This window comes from Rhineura floridana, chromosome 4 (genome assembly GCF_030035675.1).
Source record: "Rhineura floridana isolate rRhiFlo1 chromosome 4, rRhiFlo1.hap2, whole genome shotgun sequence".
Taxonomy (NCBI): Eukaryota; Metazoa; Chordata; class Lepidosauria; order Squamata; family Rhineuridae; genus Rhineura; species Rhineura floridana.
In genome coordinates, this window is record NC_084483.1 from 101,200,579 (window position 1) to 101,221,564 (window position 20,986).

The 20,986-nt window shown below is 41.1% G+C and overlaps 1 protein-coding gene across 10 annotated transcripts in view; it reads left to right on the plus strand.

The window, feature by feature from the left end:
- The window catches only part of LAMA2 (laminin subunit alpha 2), a 748,112-nt gene that overhangs the window by 561,591 nt on the left and 165,535 nt on the right, over window positions 1–20,986 (plus strand). For all 10 annotated transcript variants that reach the window (XM_061623807.1, XM_061623808.1, XM_061623810.1 and 7 more), the window contains 4 exons: window positions 2,858–3,000; window positions 4,230–4,328; window positions 9,030–9,141; window positions 15,853–16,015. In XM_061623807.1, coding sequence (XP_061479791.1) covers window positions 2,858–3,000; window positions 4,230–4,328; window positions 9,030–9,141; window positions 15,853–16,015 — 517 coding nt within the window. The remainder of the gene's footprint in view (window positions 1–2,857; window positions 3,001–4,229; window positions 4,329–9,029; window positions 9,142–15,852; window positions 16,016–20,986) is intronic.

Consider the following 20,986-nt stretch of genomic DNA (forward strand, 5'->3'; position numbering starts at 1 on the left):
CCTCTATTCAGCACTGGTTAGGCCTCATCTTGTGTCCAGTTCTGGACATCACACTTTTGCCATCCTGAGCTCCTCCTGGGAGGAAGGGCAGGATATGAATTTAATAAATAAATAAATAATAAATAAAATAAGGATGCAGAGAAACTGGAACAGGTTCAGAGGAGGGCAACGAGGATGATCAGGGATTGGAAACAAAGCCCTGTGGGGAGAGACTGAAAGAACTGGACATGTTTAACCTTGAGAAGAGCAGACTGAGGGGAGATATGATAGCACTCCTCAAGTACTTGAAAGGTTGCCACACTGAGAAGGGCCAGGATCTCTTCTCGATCATCCCAGAGTGCAGGACATGGAATAATGGACTCAAGTTACAGGAAGCCAGATTTCAGCTGAACATTAAGAAAAATGTCTGAACTGTTAGAGCGGTACGAGAATGGAACCAATTACCTAGGAAGGTGGTGGGCTCTCCAACATTGGAGGCATTCAGTAGGCAGCTGGACAGGCATCTGTCGGGAATGCTTTAACTTTGATTCCTGCATTGAGCAGGGGGCTGGACTTGATGGCCTTATATAGGCCCCTTCCAACTCTGTGATTTTATTATTCTATTCCGTACACTACCTAGAGAGTTTTGTGATTACATGGTCTACAAATCGTTCTAAATAAAAATAAAGAAGTTAAAACTAGAGATGAATTAACTGTTCTAGTTCTGGCCAGTGTTAATTCTGCATGTATTCATTCATAAATCCATGAAGCCCCATTTTCACATTTATCTGAATTTTTAAGAAATATGTATGAAAATTTGTATTTAAATATATATTTAAACAGGGTCTTCAAAACATAAGTGATTCCAAAAACACTCAAACCGTCCAAAACAGAGTCCATTAGGTAACTCAGCTTCTGACAGCTTTTGGGTTTTGGAGGGAGAACTGGGAACAGATTATTGTTTGTGGTGAATGTCTTGAATGAAGGTTCTAGTACAATCCCAGGCTGTGGTTGTGGATGTACTATCATTTGAACATAATTCTTAATCTTCCATGTTGGGGAGGTTTGTGGTTCTGTGAAGTGAATTTACACTGCAGCCCTTCTATGCAACCCATGTGTTGTAAACACAGATGGAAAAAATATAACCACCCCCATGCTCAGTGGCCATATCATGTTTCTAATCCTGGATGGACATGCTGACTTTTTTATATCACCAAACCTGGCTAAATGATCAAAGACAGAGTAGGTCTTTCTCAGCTCTGCCTACCAGGATTTGTGGCACTTTGGCAGCCTAGATCCAGGGGATGGGGAGCTGGGCTCATGATTGCCTACAGGGAATCCATCTCCTCTGTCAGGTATCCTGCCCCTAACACCTCCAGCTTTGAGTGTGTGTGCCTGGCTTTTGGTCAGAGAGACAAAATGGAGATTCTGTTGGCATACCATCCGCCCTGCTGCCCAACTGTCTCCCTCCCTGAGCTGGTAGAGCTGATCTTGGCATTGGCATTGGCAATGGCATTGCACTTCCCCAGGCTGGTTGTTCTAGGTGACTTCAACATACATGGCGATGCTGAGCTCACAGGTCCAGCTCAGGACTTCATGGCCACTATGACAACCATGGGGCTCTCTCTAATATCATCTGGACCAATGCATGTGGCAGGATACACACTTGATCTGGTGTTTTGTTTGCGGCAGGAAGAAGGTGATCTGAGGGCGGAGCAGTTCTTAGTGACCCCATTGTCATGGACAGATAACTGTGTGACAAGGTTTAGGTTTTGTGCCCCCGGTAACCTTCATGGGGTGCACAAATGATTAAGATGATCTGCCCCTGGAGACTAATGGATCCAGATGGTTTCCTAATTTCCTGAATGCTCTGGGGGAATATTCCAAGCATAGAATATGGAGGTGACTGGGGAGGGCTCATAATGCACATTGGTTTTCTTAAACCTTGGGCCTGCTGAAACAGCAGGGATGACAGCTAGAGTGACAATGGAGAAAAACTCAGTCTGATTCTGACCGTACCCAGGTTAGAGCTCATTTTTGAGCCTATCATGTGGCAGTGATGGCAGCAAAGAAACCTCACTTCTTTGCACCATCACGTTGGCTCTGTGTCATCTAATGATGCTTTTCTGGGTGGTCCAGGGTCTTTTAGACTACTGCTTGACCCCTTGGCTGCTGGCCTGTGGGGTCCTGCAGGGTTCCATTCTGTCTCCCATGCTCTTTAATATCTACATGAAATCACTGGAAGAGCTCATCTGGAGATTTGGAGTACAATGTCATCATACGCTGATGACACACATCTCTGTCTCTCCCTACTATCTGATTGCAGTGAGGGAATGCTCATGCAAAACTTATGCCTTGAAGCTGTGAAAGGCTGGACATGGGCTAACAAACTGAAACTTAATCCAGACAAGACAGAAGTGTTGCTGGTCAAGGGGAAAGCTGCACCAGGGATAGGGATGCAACCTATTCTGGACAGGGTTGCACTTCCCTTGAAGGAACCTGTCTGCAGTTTGAGAGTACTCTGGGATCCTGCCCTGCTGCTTGAATATCAGGTGGCTGTGGTAGCCAACTTTTGTGACTCTGTAAACTCTATACTATATATTGTGTTCTGTAATATTTTAAAACACATTTTAAATCACATTGTCCTGTTTTCATGTTTACAATTAGACAGCCCATTTTATCCCATCTGCTGCTCACGTCTTTTGTTTCCCTCCCTGTTATTTCATCAAAGGTTTTTAAGGCACCATTTATTAGAGTTTAGTGGCCTGATATTTTGGAGAATTTTATGTATGCTGTAAAATATTTTTGAGTTGAAATACAAAGCATCTGTCTCAAATATTTAGCAGGAATAAATATTCTTGACTGTCCTTTCCCACAGTTTGTGATGATGAGTGCACTGGAGTTCTACTTCGTGACTTGGATCAGCTAAACCAGATGGCTTTGAGTGTCAATCTCAGTGGCCCACTTCATCCACCATATAAAATGCTTTATTCTTTTGAAAATACAACTCAGGAATTAAAGGTATGCTTGAAACCATCACCAGCTTTAGATTTCATATTCTGACACACAGGCCAGCACACACGTTTTTGTCAGCATGTGAGATTGTACTTAGATCTGTGGGGTGAAAATATGCATTAATGGTGTAATTACTTTAACCATGCCACAGTGGTTAAATAGTTATTACCAGTGGCGGCTGGTGCCCTTCCTTCCTTCCTTCCTTCCTTCCTTTATTTATTTATTATTTGATTTATATCCCACCCTTCCTGTAAGAGCCCAGGGTGGCAAACAAAAGCACTAAAAACACTTTAAGACATCATAAAAACAGACTTTAAAATATATTGAAACAAAACATCTTTAAAAACATTTTTTTTAAAAAGCGTTGAACACATCTTTTTTAAAAAAGGGTTTAAAACATCTATTTTTTAAAAAAGGTTTAAAAACATATTAAAAACAATTCCAACACAGACGCAGACTGGGATATGGTCTCTACTCAAGAGGCTTGTTGAAAGAGGAAGAAAGAGGAGGTAGCATCTGTCTAATATTTAAGGGGAGGGAATTCCAAAGGGTAGGTGCCACTAAAGGTCCATTGGAACCTGGTAGGGCTGTTAGCAGCCCACAGGGACATGGCTAATGGTGGTCACAGGGGTGAGGCCAGGTTGTTCTGATCCTCTTCCCTCCAGCACTACTGTGGACACTTACGCATTACAAATTTACAAATAATTAGCACCTACCTAGACTGAAAAGTGTCTTACTTTGGTTTAGAAGGGTTCCCTGCTATCACAGTTGCTTCTCTGCTAGGAGAAAACTCGTGTGGCCCCCACCTATTCTGGTTCTCTCCCTATCCTCCTACTTAGTAAAGAAACAGTGGGCACTTTAACATTGCACTTTGAGATTTGGGGGGGGGTGTAAAATTGCTTGACATTCTCCATTGGATGGCTGTGCCCAGTAGCCCCAATGGACCAGCCTCCACTGATTATTACAATAAATTAATAGGAGGGTTAATAAGTAAACTATGTCATAGTAATTCATGTTTGTTCTCTTGGATGGAAGGAAATGGATTGTAGGAATAGGTATAAGTATTTTCAGTGGACCAATGATTATATGGAGCCTTGTGCATATACTGTTTGTTCTCCTATATGAATGTGTTTTATGTTTTTGCAGTGACAATAATTAAGGTCAATAGAAACATTTCATTCAGTATTTATTATTTCTGAAATCATAATGTAAAATGTTTGACTTTATTCCCTTAGCATTTACTGTCACCTCAGCGAGCGCCACAGAGACTCCTTCAGTTGGCCCAGAATAACTTGGGTACCCTTGTGACAGAGATGGATGAGCTTTTGACTAGGGTGAGTCCAATGGGTAAAGGGCTAGATCCTCAATTCAGTTTTAAGAACTGTGTTTTGGAACACATTTTTATGTTATCAGAACCGCTTCCCAAGGACTCCATCTCCATGTCCTGGTAATGTGCGTATACAGGAGCCTTCTTCAGATGTTAAAAATGCCTTCACAAGTAGCATCATCTGAAGTGTGTTGGTACAAATTTGCTAATATCTACCTCTGTTGCTTTCACTGTCTCCCTCCATGAGTTGGAAGGTGAATTTATGAAGTCGGAAGCCTCTTTGTCTCATGGAGGCACTCTATGGTATTCAGAATTCTGATTGTCCAGGGTTCTAAAAGGTGTGGGGAACCTCCATGAATACAGAAGTACACCCTCCAGGGAGGGTGACAAGGATAATGGTAGAGGGCAGAGTTCAGCACACATACACCTGCTCTCCACTACTCAAATGAGATAAAGGGCTCATTCACACGACAGTTTAATCTGAGATCAAGCCTCCCTGCATACCTATTAATTTCGTAGCGATCACATGACATTGGAGGCAAAGGGGAGGCGTCTCGCTGCTTTCCCCTTTAAATGTGAAGCAAATCAATTCACTTTAAATCCGAAAAGGGAAGGAACATAAGAACATAAGAAGAGTCTGCTGGATCAGGCCAGTGGCCCATCTAGTCCAGCATCCTGTTCTCACAGTGGCCAACCAGGTGCCTGGGGGAAGCCTGGGGGAAACCCTAGTGTAAGAACACTCTCCCCTCCTGAGGCTTCCGGCAACTGGTTCTCAGAAGCATGCTGCCTCCGACTAGGGTGGCAGAGCACAGCCATCATGGCTAGTAGCCATTGATAGCCCTGTCCTCCATGAATTTGTCTTATCTTCTTTTAAAGCCATCCAAGCTGGTGGCCATTACTGCATCTTGTGGGAGCAAATTCCATAGTTTAACTATGCACTGAGTAAAGAAGTACTTCCTTTTTTCTGTCCTGAATCTTCCAACATTCAGCTTCTTTGAATGTCCACGAGTTCTAGTATTATGAGAGAGAGAAGAACTTTTCTCTATCCACTTTCTCAATGCCATGCATAATTTTATACACTTCTATCATGTCTCCTCTGACCCGCCTTTTCTCTAAACTAAAAAGCCCCAAATGCTGCAACCTTTCCTCGTAAGGGAGTCGCTCCATTCCCTTGATCATTCTGGTTGCCCTCTTCTGAACCTTTTCCAACTCTATAATATCCTTTTTGAGATGAGGCAACCAGAACTGTACACAGTATTCCAAATGCGGCCGCACCATAGATTTATACAACGGCATTATGATATCGGCTGTTTTATTTTCAATACCTTTCATAATTATTGCTAGCATGGAATTTCCCTTTTTCACAGCTGCCGCACACTGGGTCGACATTTTCATCGTGCTGTCCACTACAACCCCGAGGTCTCTCTCCTGGTTGGTCACCGCCAGTTCAGACCCCATGAGCGTATATGTGAATTCCAGATTTTTTGCTCCAATATGCATAATTTTACACTTGTTTATATTGAATTGCATTTGCCATTTTAATATAAACAAGTGTAAAATTATGCATATTGGAGCAAAAAATCTGAATTTCACATAACTGAATTTCACATAATTTCACAGAACTGTACTTCGCGTCTCTAAGGGCATGTAGACGGTTAGTGATGCTTTGGTGAGTCCCCGCCCACTCCCTCCTCCTCCCTTTGTTTTTTTACTCTGGAACAAACTGAGCATGTTTGGTTGCCAAGGTAACCAGAGGAAGACATACTTTGACCTTCATTAGGAAGCTGCAAGATTAACCCTTTCCGTTCAGTATGAACAGAAAAAAGCAGTTTGAGGGCTCATATAAGGTAAGAAGTGAGAACCTTTAAACCCTATCGCGATGACTTCCTCTTTAATCCGCAATTCAGCTGAAGTCAGCTGCAGTGTGAACCAGCCCTATAATAACTGAAGAAGGCTAGGAAGGCATATGGAATGGGTGATAGTATGAATACTTTCCATACTAGCGTGACCTGCTTCCAGGGAGAATGTTACACAACACTCTGTTAGTGTAGGAATGGCCCCTTAGTGTAAAAAATATTTTTTTATTAAATGGTACATTGATCAATTAAGAGATTAATCCTCCATTAATTTTGTTTTGTTAATCATGTTTGGCTCTGGTACTGCCACTAGTCATGATAAAATAGAAAATGATATTCAGATGTACCTTATGCCAAGAATACATTTTTTATTAAAAGAAAGCACATCTGAAAAAGGACCAAGTATATAATTGTTGCTTTTGGACCAAAGGAATACTTCGAAAACATCAGGTCTTCACTATTCACATGATCCATCAAAACACCAGCAAACAAAATAGAATTAAAAATAGATAGCTAGTGGAGGTCCAGTCAAGGACTCTGGCAGGGGAAGGAGGCCTTTAAGCTTTATTTCTTTTGTGGTCCCTATCTGGATCAGGCCCAATGAATTTTGGCCCAGGTTTAAGTACAGAGGAGTTGGATAGTCTCTTGGTTTCTTTAAACAGCTGATTAGACACAATATTAGCTGCCTTCTCATTCTGCCTATGATTAAGTGTACACTGAAAGCTTATTTTCTACTGTGATAGAGGTTGGTCCCATTTATTGACAGACATCAGCTGTTTTGTATCTCTCTCTTCCTCTGTGCAGTTGCCTAAATAGCCAGGAAAATAGAATGAATAATGGAAATTTGTCACAAAATGACCCTTTTATTTTTGCCCAAGTATTGCTTTTATAAAGCCTCAAAGGGAAAAAAATAGACAAGGGTTTACTTTTACCCCAATTTCTTTTTTTGATTTGTATTACTATTTGCTTGTCCTGTAGAGGTAAAAGCATTTCAGTTTATTCCACTTTGTAATCCAGCCGAGATGCAGCAAGACATAGAAAATCCTGTATTCAAATCAAATCTCAGTTATGACTTAGAGCCTATCAAGCAAACTTCATTTAGAAGAGGTGGGAAAGAAGTCTTGTTATTAAAAACACCTTTATTTTGTAGGCAGTAAAATCCTCTTGAGTTGACACCTCTGTTGTTTGTTATTCCTTTTATTAGTGAAGACTCCAAACTGTGCAGAAATTGGAATTTCGTTAGTCAATCAGAAAGTGAGGATTTATATTAATACAAAGTGTGCCACCTAGCGGTGAAGAAATCTAAGCTGATCTCAACACTGATTAAGTTGAAGTGTTTGTTTGAATACTGTGAGGAGAACCTGGGAAGGATGTCAGTGATTTAACTCAGCTATTTGTTGATTGGAGGTCGCTGATTCATAGGGTCGCCATAAGTCGTAATCGACTTGAAGGCATATAACAACAAGAGGAACACACTGCATTTCAGGGGGATTGGTTGAATGACTGTGCCTAGTGAGAGACTCAGAACAAGTCTTGGGCACTCCCTCCCTCTCACTCTGGAGAGATATGGATGATCCAGTCACACACTTTCTTCAGGAGTATATTTACCAGAAATAGATGCTCTGACTGCTAGAGCATCTTCTTCCCTGACTTTTATACTCTTTTCTCCAGCTATCAGGAAATCAGTTGCTCAAGCTTCCTTCTTTCACATTTTTGTTATCTTGACTACAGGCTGTCAACACATGGTCAAAGAGAGGTTAGCCCTGTAACACTGGTGATAGGGCATGTGTTGATCATGGGATGTTCTTCCAGTAGTCATACTTGCAGGGACGAGGCTGGGTGCTCTCCCTTGTAGCTCTGAGGAGATTAAGTATTGTAGACTCTGAAGTGCATCTTCAGCCATTTTTGTTTTGTAATGTTGAAATAACAAGTTTAGTGATGAAGTTAAAGTTGCCTGTTGCTTCTTTCCCGGTAGCAGAGTTCTAAGCTAAACATTCATTCCTTACTTACAGCATTTAGAATTCACATTTACATTGAAGGCATCAAAGAAGTTGAGAAATCTAAAAGTATGATGTTGTAGAACTATAAAATCCCTTAATAAACTATAAAAGTTTATAAAGAAAAGATAGAGTGTATATTTCAAAGCTTGATTGGAGGCATTAAAGTTATGTTATAAAGGAAGAAGATACATGTGTATATGAATGCATTCTATGATGTGACATAGAAAGAACATACATGAATACATAATTCATAAAAACATAGGATTGCATCCTACGTTAGACATTGAAGTTAATGGGCATGACTTCCTTGGGTCCATTCTTTTCAATGCGTCTGCTCTAAATAGAACTTAGTTGGATACAATCCATACCTAACGTATTAAAACTATAACCAGAATGTAAGCAGACAATGGAAGTATCCATTGAAGGTGTGATCAGGAGTGTAACTTTCATGTTCTGCAAGTTACACTGAAATCAGTAGGACTGAAGTGCCTAATAAAATGCTAAATGTGTCATGATTTCAATGGACTTCAGTACTTTCATCATGGATGGAGCCCTACATTTGCTAAAGAATGATAGCTGTGAAAGAAGAATGTCATCCAGAATATCTTTGCATCCTGTTCCACTGTGTGTTGCAGGAACTAAGAATAAAGCCTCTGATGCCTCTTTAATGGTAGAAGGAGTAATAAAATGTAATTGTGTACTTGGGAAGAATGTGTGTCACTTCCAGTATATCTGATCAATAATTCATTGATTGCCTTTTGCCTGAGGTAAAGTTTCCAAGTAGGTTCAGACAGATGGAGTATCTCCTTGTCATATTCATTAATTACACTTTTCTTTAATCTGTATCGCCAGGCGACCAAGGTGACAGCAGATGGGGAGCAAACTGGGCAGGATGCTCAGGCAACTAATGAGAGAGCAAAGATGCTTGGACAGTTCATCAAGGGCACCCTCCAGGCAGCAGAAGGTACTGGAGAAGGGAGGGGGATGCCAATAGCCTATCAAAGAATGTAAAGCAACATCTTTTCAGAATAAGAACCCAAATCATTGAACAAGAGTTCATGAGCTGAAAGGAATCAGTTGATTAAAATGCTGGTCATCATATGTGTTAAAACTGGGGAAACTGTAGCCAAATAATTGAGACTTCCTGCAATCCAAGGGGTGCCATTTGCTACAACTGTTGGCAGGTTGGTGATTATGAACACAAAATAGCTGAAGAATTGAGTGAGTTTCTTCAGGAATGTTCAGGTTCTTGAAGAATAACTATTATGATTAATTAGCTAATGGGGAACCTCTGCTTTGCTATTGTTTATTTTCAAGGCAGTAAAAATTGCATTTCGGAGGAGAAGCCCCATGTAGCTTTAGCATTCTGCATGGTGCATTAACAATACATTTTTAATTTTTCAACATGGCTCTAAAATGCATTACTACTTGCTGTTCATGAACATCTGTTACTTAGCGTTTGCAAATGATTGCTAGCTGTACATATGCCCTGAGACTTAGCTATCTATGCCCCTGCAAGGTGTTTGATGTTCTAAACTTCAAAGTACAGTTGAAAGCCATAACTGGAAGGTACCAAGCAACTTTGGGGAGTGCTGAAAATAGCAGAACATTGTGTTTAATAAACAAAAAGGGAGCAAAACAGCCACATTACTGCAAGCTTGGTGCCCTGTGGCCATTCTTTGAATTGAGATTTTGTAGTCTAGCCTCCTTTTTCTCTTCCTTCCAGTCCCTAATTGATCATTTTTTCAGATGAAATTATCAGAACTGCCTGCAATAGTTGCTGCTTCAATCCACCTCTGTGCCTGCATAGCAGCCACAGTTGCACAAATTGAATCCTCTTAAAAAAAACATTAATTGCACCATTTACCTGTTCAATGGGATGGGGGAATGCAAGGGACTAGATTAAGTCACCCCCTTCCCCTCTAAAAAATGGATCGACAGATCTAATGTTTTTTGAAGAAGGCTCCATGCATACAACCCTGAAAGATGAATTAAGGAGAGGAAACCCCGCGTGTGGCCCTTGTTCAGGCATGTGATTCTTCATCCAGTGAGCAATATTGGAATGCCCATTAGTTAGATCAGGACAAGTGCTGTAGAACACCAATGTGATAAATTCTATGTTACATTCTATGTCTTTCCTAGTTCCTAATATTTTTATCTGTGAGCTACATAGTCTTTCTTCTGTTTATATATACCCTTATATCTTTGCTACAGCTGTAGAGGGCTATGATGATAATGATGATGAAATCATTATTTAGTCCATTTATTTAAAAAATTGTGACTCCAGTGTCATTAACACAATGCATTCTACATAAATTTTATGAACATTTTCATATGTGGCATCTCTACATCTAAAGCATGGTTTAAAATGTATAAATTCTGACAGAAAGCTAACAAGTTTTTAAAGTAACATTAAAAAGTTATGCCCCCCACCATGTTAATGTGTGCATCCTAGAGGGGGCATAACTAAACAAGACCAGGAGCAGACTGCAGTACAGATCATGAACTGGTCGTATCGAAAATCAGAATAAAGCTAAAGAAGAACAACAAAACAATCATAATGCCAAAATACAATTTAAATAACATCCAAGAAGAATAGAAAGATCAAATAAGGAACAGATTTGAGGCTTTAAACTTAGTTGACAGAGAACCAGAAGAACTATGGAGTGAAGTCAGAGACATTATCAGGGAAGAATGCAAAAAGACAATAACTCTGGTTAAAAAGAGAGAAAAACCTCAAGGGATGACTGACGAAACTGTTAAAATGGTTAAAGAGAGAAGGAAAGCAAAAGCAAAAGGATATAGAAACACGGTCAGAACCCTAAATGCAACAATACAGCAACTAGTACATAGGGACAAAGAGAACTATTACAATAGTTACTGTATAGAAATAGAAGAGGACAACAAAAAGGGAAGAACAAGAGCCCTATTCCAAAAGATTAGAGCAATGAAAGGGAAATTTAAACCAAGAGTAGGGATGTTGAATAATCAACAGGGGAACACACTGACTGACCGAGATGAAATAAAGGGAATATGGAAGCAATACACTGAAGAACTCTATAAAAGAGATGCAACGATGACAGATTCATTCACGGAGGAACCGTATGATGAAGAACCAGAAATTTTAGAATGTGAGGTGAAGGCTCCTCTTAAATACTTGGAAGAAACAAATCACCAGGAACAGATGGCATACCAATAGAGTTGCTACAAGTTACTGAGACTGAATCTGTCCAAATTTTGACAAACAATTGTCAAGAAATATGGAAAACTAAACAATGGCCCATAGACTGGAAGCGTTCAATATATATCCCAATTCCAAAGAAAGGAGATCACAGGAAATGCAGTAGTTATTGAACTATTGCCTTAATATCCCATGCAAGTAAAGTAATGCTCACGATTCTACAACAAAGACTCTTACCATATATGGAGCGAGAAATGCCAGACATCCAAGCTGGATTTAGAAAGGGAAGAGGCACCAGAGACCATATTTTATTTATTTATTTGTTTATTTATTGTTTTTGTATACCGCCCCATAGCCGAAGCTCTCTGGGTAGTTTACAGTAACTAAACATATCTCAAACATACGTTGGATAATGGAACAGACCAAGGAATTTCAGAAGAAAATCACCCTGTGCTTTATAGATTACAGCAAAGCCTTTGACTGTGTAGATCATGGAAAACTATGGAATGCTTTAAAAGAAATGGGGGTGCCACAGGATATGATTGTCCTGATGTGCAACCTATACTCTGGACAAGAGACTACTGGAAGGAAAGGATATAGCGAAACCGATTGGTTCCCCATCGGAAAGGGTGTGAGACAGGGGTGTATTTTATCACCCTATTTGTTTAACCTATACGTAGAACATATCATACAGAAAGCAGGATTGGACCAAGATGGAGGTGTGAAAATTGGAGGGAGAAATATCAATAATTTTAAGATACGCAGAGGATAACATACTACTAGCAGAAACCAGTAATGATTTGAAACGAATGCTGATGAAAGTTAAAGAAGAAAGCACAAAAGCAGGACTACAGCTGAACATCAAGAAGACTAAAGTCTTCTCCCAGGCATTTTAGCATGTGTTTTTAAATTGTTTTAAATTTTTTAAATTGTGTTTTAAATTGTTTTTAAAAGATGTGTTTTAAATTTGTATATTTGTTTTTAATGTTTTTAGTTACTGTAAACCGCCCAGAGAGCTTCGGCTATGGGGCGGTATATAAATAAAAAAATAAATAAAAGACAACAGAAGATTTATGTAGCTTTATAGTTGACAATGAGGACATTGAACTTGTCATGGATTATCAATACTTTGGCACAATCATTAACCAAAATGGAGACAATAGTGAAGAAATCAGAAGGTGGCTAGGACTGGGGAGGGTAGCTATGAGAGAACTAGAAAAGGTCCTCAAATGCAATGATGTATCCCTGAAAACTAAAGTGAGGATCATTCAGACCATGGTATTTCTGATCTCTATGTATGGATGTGAAAGTTGGACAGTAAAAAAAGTGGATAAGAGAAAAATCAACTCATTTGAAATGTGGTGTTGGAGGAATGCTTTCCGCATACCACAGACTGCAAAAAAGACAAATAATTGCGTGTTAGAACAAATTAAACCAGAACTATCATTAGAAGCTAAAATGATGAAACTGAGGTTATCATACTTTGGACACATCATGAGAAGACATGATTCACTAGAAAACACAATAATGCTGGGGAAAACAGAAGGGAGTAGAAAAAGAGGAAGGCCAAACAAGAGATGGATTGATTCCATAACGGAAGCCACAGGCCTGAACTTACAAGATCTGAACAGGGTGGTTCATGACAGATGCTACTGGAGGTCACTGATTCATAGGGTCGCCATAAGTCGTAATCAACTTGAAGGCACCTAACAACAAAAAAGGTTATGGATTGCACCTTTTCAAAGGATATCTTAAATAAATGCAGACTTAAATTCCATTTACCTTACACAGTTGTTGAGTTTGAATTATTAAGAATAAAGCTCTTGTCTCACATGCTTGGTAAACAAACACCATTTATAAAATAAATTAAATGTTTCTTAGTTGATAAGATTAATTAAAATGCTGATTATATGACTATTAAAGTTTAATATTTGAGTATATTGCTTTATGGCAACAGCAGTAGCAGTCATTAAGGCAGGGCCACTTACCTGACCTCCCATTGCCTGCATCACTGCTGCATACCAAGGGGAGGGGTGAGACAGCAGTAAGGTCGACACTATGCAAACACTTTGGTGGGCATGCCAGATTAGCTGTGCCAGAGTATTTGCAGCTCACCACCACCTTAGCAGCAATGCAGAAGATGGGAGGCCAGGTGAGCACCCCTGCCTCACTGACCAATGCTAGGCAATAGCCAAACTATTATTATTAGGGAAGTCATCTGGACACCTGCTTTTAAGTCACTGAAATCAATGGGACTTAACTTTGAGTGCTTAACGTTGGCTGGATCTTGACCATTATATGAAAGACGCTCCCATTAATAGCATTGAGAGGGACCATAGCTGTGTGGCTGAAAATATGCTATGCATGCAGAAGGTTCCAGGTTCACTGGAAACTCCAGTTAAAGAAACCAGTCAGCAGTTAATGGGAAAGACTTTTGCTTAAAACCCTGGAGAGGTGCTGCCAATCAGAGTAAACAATTTTGGGCTAGATAGACAAAGTATGACTTGGTGTAAGGCAACCTAGAATGTTGTGTTTTACATGCTTAATGTTTTGAGTGTAACTTCATTTTGAATGTAAGTTCTGTGACATTCATAGAAACTGGATACTAATAAATTCAGATTTTTTTATGCTCATGTGCTATTATACTAGCATCCTTTTTGTGAATTTACTCTGAAGTATAAACTGGTGTACACCATTGCACAGACTTATTTGGTTCAGCAAGTCCTAAGTTCAGGCTAACTGAATTTAAATATTGTAGTGTGCTAACCAAACAGTGATGAATGTTTAATGTATAGTGTTGACCTCTTACTCTGCCGTAAGATCATTGATCAGTCTCCAAACAATTATTTTTCAATCTACCGCTAATTAAGAATAGCATTTAACAACCTTTTTCAATAACCCCAAACCTTTCTTTATAATATTTCCTTGCCCTTCAAATTGTCACAATTTATATTGCCCTGAGCCAGTCATTTAACTCTTTATTTCCTTCAAATCCTTCCTCAAAACCCAGCTTTTATATAAAGCCTTTAGCACAGCAGCCTGGTCTACATATCCTACTGTAACTAAGCTTACTTAAGGTCTGATTCAGGTATTCTAAGTCCTGTGCACAGTATAGGAAAGCACGATTGAGCACACTAGGGGCAGAGACACACTTACTGTTGTGCCTGTTCCAGTGCATCTCTTCCTCTTTTCTCAAAACAGGGGCAGATGACGCTAGTCAAACTCCACCCCTTTTTACTCTTAAAGCCTTGTCAGATCCGCTCCAGTGTGTTTTCTTTTTTAAAAAAATCAGCTTCAGGTTGGTTTTGCAACTGATTGGTAGATCAACCCTTTTGTTTTCCAGATGTGGCCAATGGAAATGCTTTGCTGGAGGCACAGGCGGAGACAATGATTGGCTCAACACTTTTGCCACCCAGGGCTCCTACTGGGAGAAAGGGCGGGATATAAATCTCATAAATAAATAAAACACTTGGCTGTGGACAGTCCTGAAAGGTCTGAAGGCAGCAATGGGGAAGGGAGGAGTGACCAGTAGAGGGCAGTGTTGCTTCAGAACTCTGCCAGAAAAATAATTCTGGCTGCTTTTGAAGCCACTAATGTGCCCACAGCCTAGCTCCAGGGCCAGTGCCAAAGGGCAGCAAGGTGAGGCCCTTGCCAAGGGCCCCGTGACCCACGGGGCCCCCTGAACAGCCCCTTGTTAGGGTGGGGGAACAGTGCTCCCCTTCTGCAGCAGGAACCCTGCCACGGCTCGCAGGGAGGGAGCTGCTCGCCCGCTCACCAGCCTGCCTGCACCCATTCACTCTCCCTCTCCCCACCCTCTCGCTCACTTGGCTATTGGCCTTCCCCCCGCCCACTTGATTACCCGCTGGTCTTCTCCCACCCTCTTGCTTGCCTGCTCGCTTGCTCGCTCACCTGCCTGCTTGCCCTCCCCCTGCCTGCCCACTCACCCCCGCCCACTCGCTCACTCGCTCACCCGCTGTCTCGCCCATCCCCCGCCCATTCACCTGCCCCCACCTGTTTGCCCCCCAACCCACCCGCCTGCCAACTAGGTAGGCAAGTAGGTGGGACATGCGTGCAGGTGCCAGGGCACAGGGCAGGCTGGTGCCGGCCCTGCCTAGCTGTTCCCCCTTTGTCACTCTCCACAGTTTGAAAGGATAACTTCTGAAGCAGGGATCCTTCTCTATTCATAATGGCTCCCTGGATCCCTAGAAAATCAGGATTCTAAATCACACAGGGAGTCTACAGAGCAAAGTCTCCACTTCTAAAGTTATCCCTCCAACTTGTGGGTGGTGATGGTGGCGGGGGGAGCTAGTGTGCTCATCCCCACTCTCCCTCATCATATGAAGGTTTTGAGCCATGCCTGAATATGGCTCTAGTGTAACTATTAAATGCATATTCGTTCCCTGTTAATCCCTGCTTCCATTTCGCTTTCATTCCTGTTTGCCCTTTGCCCTTCCTCTCTTTGTTAACATATATACTTTACCACCTTTTCTGCAGCTGCAAATGAAACTGCTTTAAAAATTAATGAGACACTTGGAACCCCAAATAAGACCCTGGACAAAAGCCTTCAAGAATTACAGAGGGACGTTGACAAAATGATGGCATTGCTCAGGAAGAAGAAACTGGATGTCCCAGAGGAGGCAGCCCAATATGAGTTAGAGTAAGTAGTAAAACCATAAATCTGAACAAATTAGCAGTTGATTCTAAAGAACATGATTGTAATATATCCAGATTTCAGTGGGATTTGATTTTCAGTAGTGAATCCAGTCCAGTCAAATGAACAATGAGTAATAAGTTTAAGATGAGAGTATAACTCATGTATGTAACTGTACTGCTACCAGCACAGTTGAGTGCAATAGATAGCTGAAGTATAGCCCATGGAGTTTGTTTCATCCTCAGACTGCAGATAAGGCAAGAAAATATCCATTATCTCAATTATCTCAAGCCTCTTTTTGATTATTTTGAAATAACCAGTCAGATCTTTGGCTACAGTCTTCTGGTAGCTTGTAAAATTAATGTATAGATTTACTGTGTTGTTTTCTGTTAAGTTGTAAGATTTAAGGTTAATAGTGTTTTATTTATTTCAAATAGGAAAAAAGAAGAAAAAGTAGAACAGGGAGATAGGGGTTAACAATTCGTCTGTGAAAATAAAATTTTCAGCATCAGGACAGACCAAAGCTTGGAAAAGTTACTTTTTTGAACTACAACTCCTATCAGCCCAATCCAGTGGCCATGCTGGCTAGGGCTGATGGGAGTTGTAGTTCAAAAAAGTAACTTTTCCAAGCTCTGGGAAAGACTCAAGAGTCAGGGAGCAAGGGACAGGTCACTGTGATCCATAGTAGTGGTTCCCAACCTGGGGACCGTGTCCTCCAAGGGAGCCGCAAAGTAATCTGGGGGGGGGCATGAACTGTAGAGAAATGAATTATTATTTTCTAAACAGTCTTCCTGCATGCTGTCTACTCCCCACTGCCACTGTAGACGACACCTCCCCCTTGCTTCAAACAAGAGGGGAGGACTTTTGCTGAAGTGGCAGAGTATCTTTCAGGTGCACCAAGGGCAGACGTCTGCCTATAAAACATGTGGCAGATGCCAAAGGAGGCTGAGGGCGAAGCTACCAGGAAGAAAATGGGATTACTATCGTTGACTCCCGTCTCCTCGCACTGCCACTCCTGATGATTCCTTTGCTCAGAACGAGAGGAGAGGGCTTTTTGTGAAGTAAAAAGAAGCAAGGCTGCAAAGAAAGGCTGTTTTCCCCCTTTCTTCCTGGCAGCAGGCCTGCCTGCCTTTCTTGGCTCCTGCTTCGCTGCACCTCCTTTTAAAAATTATTCTTATTTGCGAGGCTGCCCAGATCTCGCCTTCAGCCTAGACAGCCAAGAAGCAGTGAGGAAGCACAGGACTTGCTCGCCCCCCCATCTCTGTGGCTAAGTGTGTGTGCCAGTGTCTCTCCTTTCTTCCCCCTATACTCCGTCCCCCAGTCTCTTTCTCCAAAATGCTGTAACAGTTAACGGCTCCCCCCCACATGCCTGAATACATGCATGCTTGGAGTAGGGGCAGGTGTGTTTGTGTGTGTGTGCTTGCGCTGATCGGTCTTCTCCTCCGCTTTCATTCCCCAAGTGCACACTAACCAAGTCATCAGTTCTGATGATCATCTCAAGGCCTAAAAGCACTAACCTCCATCCTCAGTCTGTGCACCTTGTTGTCTGCTGTGCACAGTCTAGCATTCCTATCACCAACACATTGCTGCTTCTTGATTATTATTTTTTTTAAAAAAAACTCAGGAGGTTGGCTGAGGCTGCGATCCTGGTACTGCAGCAGAAATTTATTTGTTTGTTTAATTATTATTGCATTTATATCCCACCTTTCCTCCAAGTTGCTCAAGGTGGTGCACATGGTCCCCCCCCCTTTCCATTTTATCCTTACACAGACTATGTGAGATAGGTCAGGCTGAGAGACTATGTTTGGTCCAAGATCACCCAGTGAGCTTCAAGGCTGGGTGGGGATTTGAACCTGGTTCTTAGTCCAACACTGTAACCCACTGGTGTTGGGAGACAGGACTGTACATCTTCAGACTATGGGGGGAGAGGGATACCAATTTGTTTGGATCTTTGCATTAAGAAAAGAAAGCAACACCTCCCTGTCTGCAGGGAGCTATTAATGGGAAGGGATAGTCGGAGATATGATTTTGCCACTCACCATTTTTTCAATTAACAGAGACTAAAATTAGAATTAGCATAGGGGGGGCTCACAATTTTTTTTTGAGCATACAAAGGGGGTCACATACTCATAAGGAGTAGGAACCATTGGTCTATAGGAAACCCATCTCCTTCTCCAGGCTTTCTGTCTGGCTGAGTACTAGCCTTGTGTTCATATCTTGTGTTGGGTTAGCATGACAGATAGGGGTGTTTGCTGACAGATAGAGGAGTCTGACCACTCTGCTGCCCAGCAGTCTTCCTGCCTGATCTGATAGAGGTAGTTTCAGAGGGAATGAAGAGGACTCCGAGGCTTAATACCATGTCGAGGCCACCATATTTGTGGCAGTTCAGGACTTCATGGCTGCCATGACATACTTAGGGCTGCTCCAGCATGCCAGGCTGGTCTTGGTTTTATTGGCCAGGAAGCAACAGAGTAATCTGAGTGGAAGATTCTTGAGCCTACTCTGTGACAGTGAAGATTGGGGGGAAAGTGTGTGTGTGGGTTCAGTGTTATCTAGTGATCCTACAGCCAACTCCAAAATTATACACTAGCAACCAAACTAAGTATATATATATGTATCTGCATCTATATTGGGATTGTTTTTAAAGATATTTTTAAGGTGTTTTGTTTTTTAGGTTTTTTTAGTGCTTTATTATCTGTTTGCATCACCGGGCTCCGTTTGGAAGGGTGGTATATTATTATTATTATTATTATTATTTGGTGTTTGCTATAGGCTCATTGGGAATTTTGTCCTGTAAGGTCTTTGAAATGGATACTTTTTGAGCAGCCTATAAAGAAATGAGATAAGCCCCTGAAGAAGGCCTATTCAAGCCAAAACACATTGGGCTGATATAACAGTAAACTTTAATTCTTTCCATCATCATCATCATCATCATCATCATCATCATCATCATCATCATCATCATTATTATTATTATTATTATAATTATTATATTAATAATAATAATAATAATAATAATAATATTGCGCCTTTTCTCCAAGGAGCTCAAGGTGGTGTAAGTAGTTCTCTCCTCCTCGCATAATTCCCACAACAACCATTGAGGTAGGTTAGGCTGAGAGGCAGTGACTGGCCCAAGGTCACCCTGTCAGCTTCATGGCTGAAGTAAGGACTTGAACTTTGGTCTCCAGATCCTAATACAACACTCTAACCACTACACCATACTGGCTTCTTCTTCTTCTGTGAGTACTGCTCACAAGCAACTTGAAATTGAGCCAAAACAAAATAGCTGAAGTATAGAAATTAGTGTATTGCTTGCACATGTTTTTACTGTATGCTGAACCATTCCTACTCCCAGAATATGTCCGCATTGTTCGTTGTTTCATTGTTCAAGTCTTCCTGAAGTTATTCATAAACAAAAAGCAACCTACAATTGCCTAAGTAATTGCGATATTTATTGCTTGCCTTCTGATACAATGTTGTAATATCTTGAGAGATACAGATGGAAAGTGTCATGGCTTTCTGATAGGAAGAGGGTTCAAAGTCCCCATGAAGATGTAAAGAATTCTATATATGTGTGATAGCATGAAACATGTCATCAGTCTCCACTAGGGATGGAGGAGAAATTTGGTTCAGTTCGCATATAAAGTCAAACCTATAAATTTTGAACTTTCCAAAACAATATGAGAACCAAAACACAGCCATCCTTCAAAATTTGCACATACCTAAATTTTGTGATGCTGTGTATTATATATTATAGTATATTGAATACATATTAGAGGAAAGTGTGCATGAAAATGAATATGTTCATGAAAATAGCATACAAAAATGCATTATATTAGGAGAATTTACTTGAAGAAATGTGCTCAAAACTAGATAGAAACTGCATGCAAAAATGTGTTTTGGGGGAAAAATTCACAGTAAGATGCTGAAGATTTTCACAAGGATTTATTTTTTTAAAAAGTGTAAATTGCTGCAGTGCTAAATATAAGATTGGAAAAATGAGAAATTGAGATTGACAGATACTCCCATTCCTAGTCTCCACACTCTAAATCAGTGATTCCCAACCTGGGGGCCAGGACCCCCAGGGGGGCCGCAAAGTAATCCAGAGGGGGCCGTGAACAGTAAAGAAATGAATTATTTATTAATTTTTTTAAAAAATCTTCACTCCCTCGACACTGTCTGCTTTCCACTGCCGCTGTAGATGACACTTCCCCCATGCTCCAAACGAGAGGGGAGGCCTTTTGCTGAAGCGCCAGAGCGTCTTTCAGGACCACTAAGGGCAGGCATCTGCCTATAAAATACATGACAGATGCCAGAGGAGGCTGAGGGTGGAGCTACCAGGAATAAGAGGGGATTACTGTCACTGATTCCTGTCTCCTTGCACAGCCGCTACTGGCAACGCCCTTGCTTTAGAATGAGAGGAGAGGGCTTTTTGTGAAGCAAAAAGAAGCAAGTCTGCAAAAAAAAAGGCTGCTTTCCCCCTTCCTTCCTGGCAGCCAGCCTGCCTCCCTGGGGGGAGGGGGTCACAATTTTTTTCCAGCTTATAAAGGGGGTCCCATGCTCATAAAGGTTGGGAACCACTGCTCTAAAGACATATGTGACATACGATAATCAGGCAGGCAAAAGCCAAAATCTTAGATATTTTATGAAAGGCTCTACAGATGCATGGGGCTGAATCTTATAGTATTTATCACAGGAAAAGGGAGTGGAGAACATACACATTGATGGCATGGGAGAACTGTCTCTTATGATCCTTTTAATTACCACTTTACCATCATGGGAAACAATAACAGAATGTGTCTTGCTCAGTTCCCATAATCAGTTGCAGAGTAGCAAAAGCTTGGAAACAAAGAATGTGTACCTTCTTTGCAAAGTTCTGAGCCCAAAATGTTTTTTTTAAAAAAAACCCAAAAAGCACAGACATGCCATTTATGAACAAAAAACAATTTCTTTTTTCATTTCTTGTACCTTGTTATG